Source organism: Camellia sinensis, chromosome 13 (genome assembly GCF_055761805.1).
Source record: "Camellia sinensis isolate YWXY chromosome 13, ASM5576180v1, whole genome shotgun sequence".
NCBI lineage: Eukaryota > Viridiplantae > Streptophyta > Magnoliopsida > Ericales > Theaceae > Camellia > Camellia sinensis.
The window spans coordinates 88,946,974-88,953,005 of record NC_138973.1 but is presented as its reverse complement, the minus strand read 5'-3'; the positions used below and the strand labels follow the sequence as shown (position 1 = coordinate 88,953,005).

Below are 6,032 nucleotides of genomic sequence, written 5' to 3'. Positions count from 1 at the left end.
GATATTTCTTCAAGTCGGCTAAGGCGACTTCGCATTCTTCTGTCCATAAGAAATTTGTGGCCTTCTTCACTAAACTAAAAAAAAGGTTTGCATTTGTCAGAACTTCTGCTTATGAACCCATTAAGGGTTGCGGCCCTTCCAATTAACATCTACACTTGTTTTGCCGATGTCGGGCTCTTCAAGTCCAAGATGGCCTTAATTTGATCTGGGCTTTCCTCAGTACCCCTTCTAGTAACCAAGTATCCCAGGAACTTTCCTGACCCAACTCTAAATGCGCACTTCGATACATTTGGTCGGAGCCGAAATGTCCTCAGGATATCAAAGACTGCTTTCAGGTCGACCAGATAATCCTCAGGCTCTTTGGTTTTCACGACCATGTCATTAATGTATACCTCCACTGTTTTCCCTATTAGATGTCTGAACATCTTAATTACCAATCTCTGGTAAGTTGCTCTTGTATTTTTTAACTCGAAAGGCATCACTCTATAGCAATATAACCCTTTTGGGGTGATAAATGTAATATTCTCCTCATCGGGAGGTACATGGCTATTTGATGGTACCCCCTGTAAGGGTCCAGGAAGCTCATCCTTCCATGTCCTGAAGTGGCATCTACCAATTGATCGATTTTGGGGAGTGGGAAACTGTCTTTGAGATAGGCCTTATTTAGGCTAGTGAAGTCCGCACAGAACCTTCACTTTCCATTCTTCTTTTTCACCACCACAATGTTGGATAGCCAAGTTGGGTAGTTTACCTCTCGAATGGCTCTGGCCTCCAGCAGTTTGTCTACCTCCTCTTCTACTGCCTCGACATGCATTTAGGTCAGCCTTCTAGCCCATTGAGTGACAGGTTTAGCTGGCCTGTCTACATTCAATCTATGGCAAGTGACCTTGGGGTCAATGCCAGACATCTCGTATGGTGTCCAGGCAAGCACCGAAGTGTTTGCTCGTAAGAACGCCTCTAACTCCTTTTCCTCTTTGTCGTCCAAGCTTGAGTCGAGAAGAAAAAAGCGCTCTTCATCCTTTTACTAGACTAGGATCTTCTTCAGGGCTTCGTTACTCTTCTCGGCCGGTTCTTTACCGATGTCCTCCAAGACCTCCATGTCCTCGTCCTCAATCTTTGCTATTTGTGCTTCTCGTATGTTGCAGGCGGATTTCATTACTACCATGGAGCAGTTCTTTGCCTACACCTGATCCCTTCTAACCTCCTCAATTCCATGCTTAGTTGGGAATCGCAACAGCTAGTGCAGTGTTGAGGGAACAGCCCCCCTTGCATGCAGCCATGGCCTTCCCAGGATAACATTGTAAGGGGTGAGGATGTCAATTATTGTGAACTCTGTGTTTACCTTCTTGGTGCTTGCCTGTACCTTCAAATTTATTGCCCCCAAGGGCCATGTCGGCGTTCCATTGAACCCGACCATTGGATTGTTGGACTGTTCCAGATCGTCTTAGTGAAGGCCGAGCTCCTTGTAATATCTGACATATATGATGTCATAAGAGCTGCCTTGGTCAACTAGAATGCGCCTTACCTGGCACTCTCCAATCTTCTAGGATATCACCAGAGCATCATTGTATGGATGCTGCACCATGTCTAGGTCGGCTTCAGTAAAGGATACCATTGGTCCCTGGCACTCGCCTGCCCTAGGCCTTTTTTACTAGACTTGACATACGTGCTATGAGTGTCTTACCCTTTGGGTCTCCCCACGTATCTCGTTCTCATTGACCCTCGAGTGAATCACATTGATTACTCGAGGTCCTCTTGCTTGTGGTTGCGGTGCTGGTGGGGGTGGTGCTGCCGGTGCTTGGGGTAACCTTGCCTGTTCTTCCCTTATTCTGACCTCATCCACCAAGTTCCTCAAGTGGCTTTGTCTGACTAGGTCTTATAAGTATGTTTTTAGGGCTCTGCACCCCTAAGTCAGGTGCCCATTCTCATTGTGGTAGGCACAATGCTTCCCTAGACTCTTTTCCATAAATTTGCTAGGGATCTTCTCTGGCGCTCTATAGTAACGCTGGTTCCTGATTGTCTCCAGGACTTTGTAGACCGGGATCCAGAACACTGTGGTGACTGCCTGTTTAGCCCTTAGTCCTATCACTTGCCTGTTACATCCAGTATTTCCTCGGCCTCGCTTCGGTAAGTCATTTCTCTTCTTTTGCTTCGACGCCTTTGTTCCTGGTGTGTCTTCTTTGGCTCTTGCATACTTCTCGATCCTAGCCATGAGTTCCTTCATACTTTTGGGCAGCGTCTTTGCTAGTGACTTTCGAAGCAGACAGTCATCCTTCAGGCCGTTCTTAAATGAAATGGCCGCCAATTCTTGATTGTACCCTAGTATTCATTTAAACACTTCATAATACTTTTTGGCATAAGCCTTGAGGCTTTCATCCTCGCCAATTCTCAGAGCCATCAGGGAGTCTACCCTTAATGGCTGCAGTTTGTTTGTCACAAACCTAGCCATGAACATCTTGGCCAGGCCTTCCTAACTCTTCACAGTTCCTTTCAGTAACTTGTGAAACCAGTCTGATGCGATTTTCCCAAAGGACGAAGGGAATACCTTACATAGCAGCGGCTTGTTCTTGGTGTACAATGCCATTGAGTTCAGGTACAAGTCGACGTGGAAGTTAGGATCAGACTTGCCGTCATATATCTGGAATCTCGGCATGTGGAATCTTTTCGGGGTCTCAAACTTGTCCAGCTCTACTGAGAACAGTGTTCTTGGCTTAACCGGAGATGTGACCTCGGCATCTTCTCGCTTCCTCTGTAGATAGTCTCTCAAATCCTCCTTAGTCTGTCTAGGAGCTCGGTTGTCGACGGACTTCAACCTTTTGGGTGCGCTGCTCCCGGTGTCAATGTGAGTCCTCTTGGACCTCCTTCCATTCGTCGTGTCAAAGCAAAGCTCCTTCCCTTGAACATACCGATATTCTTTGGTATAGGCTTCTTTGGCACGATGTGTCTTCTGGGACTCTTCTCTTATCGATTCTCCTCGCCCGACCTCTTGTGAAGGCCAATGAGAATGCTCCCTCGCCCTGTCATGTTGGGGGATTACGGGGATTGCTTTCTACCTCCCTTTCTGGGCATCGTTCTTGGCCGCTGGAATCGGCATGTCCTCCAATGGGAACGGTGGTTGCATGACGTTGTTCTGCATCATGAAATTGACAACCGATTGCAGGTTTGCCAATTTGTTTGCCATCCCCTTCATCTCACCGTCTCTCCTTAGGTATCTATCTTTTCATACCTAGAGGTCGCTTTCGTTGTAATACTCGCATCAGTTTGCCTTCTTTGGCGTGTCTCCCTCTTTGCCGATGTCTTTTTCCCCGAGATTCTACTCCCGGGGTTCTTCACTGCAGTTCTTTTCCTCTACGTTAGGGTCAATGTGTTTACCACTTCCAGTAGGGATGTCGTCCCCAGTCTTTTCTTTCTGTCCGTCATTGGCCATCTATTCTCCTTTTTTTCCCACAGACGGCGCCAAATTGTGGGTGTTGATTTCTGACCTCATTGCCAAATAGGTACTCAGTTGGAGAACACCGGCAGAATAGATTGCGCCCGAACGTCCTATCACAGAAAAATAAGACTCCGGTGGTGGTTCTTTCACCCGGGAGCACTCCGATAATCAAGTTAGTACTCAATTGTCTCTCAAAGATAGCAAACAGTGCTTTAACTCACTAGCCAAAACATAAAAAAACATACCATAGACTCACGAGGGTGCCTTACTTTTATAGCTAACACTAACTTGATTCCTCTAGAAGCCTAGCTTCTCTTGGACTCTGACTCAATGCTCATCCTGGACTTTTCAATAGATAAAGATAAACTCCCTAAGAGCTTTATTCTTATCCAGCTTGAGGCCCTCCCTCATTTTAGGACTCTTATAGCTTATCCGTTCACCTAGGATTCCGGTATCTTCGCAGGTAACCTTAGCCTAGCCGAGATCACCTCGGCGCTACGACCAAGACACGTGGCGTCTCGGCTGGCACTTCGATGTCACTTTGGCCACGTGTTATCATTTACAAAAATATGCCCCCACAGGAGGTGAAATGTGAATAAAATATATCTACATTTCACCTAATTTCACACACATTTTTCTTTTTCAAATCACTTTTCAATTTTTTCAACCAAGCATAACATTAGTGGTTGCATAATAAATATATAAAAACTAGGGAGTTAGCGAAATAGTTTGAAAAATTGGTAGAAAAAGAAATGTGGACTAGATTGATTATGTGAGGGGCTTACATTACATTAAATTTAAATGTACACAACATTTATTTTTTGACCACTTCCGAACTAGTTATCCTATCTCGGGCATAAAAGTTAGCTTTCACAATTAAAAATTAATTTTTTTGATTTGCCTAAAACTTTTTTAGTGTCTCCATAGTTTTAGTAAAATTTTACTTTAGTTTCTGCAAAATTAATTTCATCAACTTTAGCTCTACATTTTCATTTTTGATTTAATATTAGTCCCTCTGCTGTTATATGTTAATATTTCAAAAAGAAAACGAAATGTGCAAAATTAGAGTGACAAAAGTAAAATTTACGTAACACTATAAAGACTATTGATGTAATTTATTCAATTTTCCTTCTTTAGGCACGAATTGTTAAAATTTTCACATGAGTTGCATGAGCTCTTTTTTTGTTCAAAATACTAACTCTTGACAGAGATCACATTGAAGTACAATTAAAAGTGTTGTGCTTTCTTGTTTTTTAACAGAAAAAAATTAAATTAAATTAGTGGTTCCAATTGAAACCTTGTTAAAGCTTGAGGAGCCAACAATGTAATTTCCTCAAAAAGATTTTAAGCGTATCTCAAATAGTATGCTATTATCCTTGCCAAAATCAAAATTTGGTAGATCTTTTGAAAAATTCTTCTCCAATGGTGTGTCACAACTTGTCAAATTGTGACAAATATGACGGTTGTCCAAATTTAACAAAGCTTTTACTCTTTATGTGGCCCACAAATAGCATTTGGTGAGGAAAAATAAAAGTGTACCCCATAAACATTATAACATATTAGGATTTTAGGGATGAAACTTTTTGTGTCTAAAATTAAAATTTTATTACAAAAAATATTAAAAGATCAATTATAATTATCATACGAGTCATCACTAAAATGTGAGTCCCAAAAGTCAAAAAATAGATGGCTTCATTTGGAAATATGCTATTTTAACAATTTTTTTTTTAATTTTTTAACTAAAATATAAGATTAAAAAAATTAGTATGTTTAAGATGTTTTTACTTGTTATGAAAAAATAACAAAAAAATAGAGAGAAAAGAAAATCTTTAAGGTCCGTTTGGTTTAGTTTTAGAGTTGTGATTTGAGTGTAAAGTTGTGAGTTAAGTTTTGAAAAGAGAAAATTTGTTATAAGTTTTGAGAATAATTTTAAAAAGAGTTTTGAATTTTGAATTTTGGAAAGAGTTTCGAGTTTTGAAAAGAGTTTTGATTTGTGCTTTGAAATTTTTTCGATTTATTTTTTTTAAATATTTAAAAATGTATAAGAAAATTTTATTTTTTATTAAAAATATATAATTGCTATTTAAATATTTTTTAATTTTAAATAATTTATTTTATTTTGTATATATTTCAATTTTTTAATATTTTAAATTCAAAATACAACTCCACACTCAAATTGTAACCAAACACATAACTCAAAACTGAGAACCAATCTCTTTTCAAAACTTTATTAAAAAAAAAATTTCAATTTTTTTTAAATTTTGTCCTTTAAAATTATTTTTATTTTATATTTTTTTTTACAAAATAATTTTTTTCAAAAAATATTTTGTTTATTTTTATTTTTCAAGAATTTTTTTTTTCAAAAAATAATTTTTTGTTATTTTTTTTATTATTGACTAAATAATTTGTTATGATTTAAATATATCTGGTGATCAAATTTTAAAAAAAAAAATTAAAAAATAAAATATTTTTAGAAAAAGTAAAAAAATTATATAATATTTAAAATATTTAAAAATATATTTATAAAATAAAATAAAAAAAATGTTTAAAAAAATTATATATTTAAAATAAAAACTAATTTTTTTAAAATTTTTAAATA

General features: G+C 38.3%; 1 protein-coding gene across 1 annotated transcript; it reads right to left on the bottom strand.

Moving 5' to 3' along the window:
- Positions 1–1,906: 1,906 nt before the first annotated feature.
- On the bottom strand, positions 1,907–3,427 carry LOC145805542 (uncharacterized). Its single transcript, XM_082900702.1, has 3 exons — positions 3,373–3,427; positions 2,476–2,895; positions 1,907–2,319 (listed from the first exon to the last, which is right to left on the bottom strand). The coding sequence occupies exons 1-3, from the start codon at positions 3,425–3,427 to the stop codon at positions 1,907–1,909; spliced, it is 888 nt and encodes a 295-aa protein (XP_082756828.1).
- Positions 3,428–6,032: the final 2,605 nt, after the last annotated feature.

Coding starts and splice junctions, on each gene's coding strand:
- LOC145805542 (XM_082900702.1), bottom strand. CDS start 3,427: ATGGCCAATGACGGACAGAAAGAAAAGACTGGGGACGACATCCCTACT. Junction 2,896..3,372: donor CGACATCCCTACTGGAAGTG/GTAAACACATTG, acceptor GGTATGTTCAAG/GGAAGGAGCTTTGCTTTGAC. Junction 2,320..2,475: donor ACTGAAAGGAACTGTGAAGA/GTTAGGAAGGCC, acceptor AATGAATACTAG/GGTACAATCAAGAATTGGCG.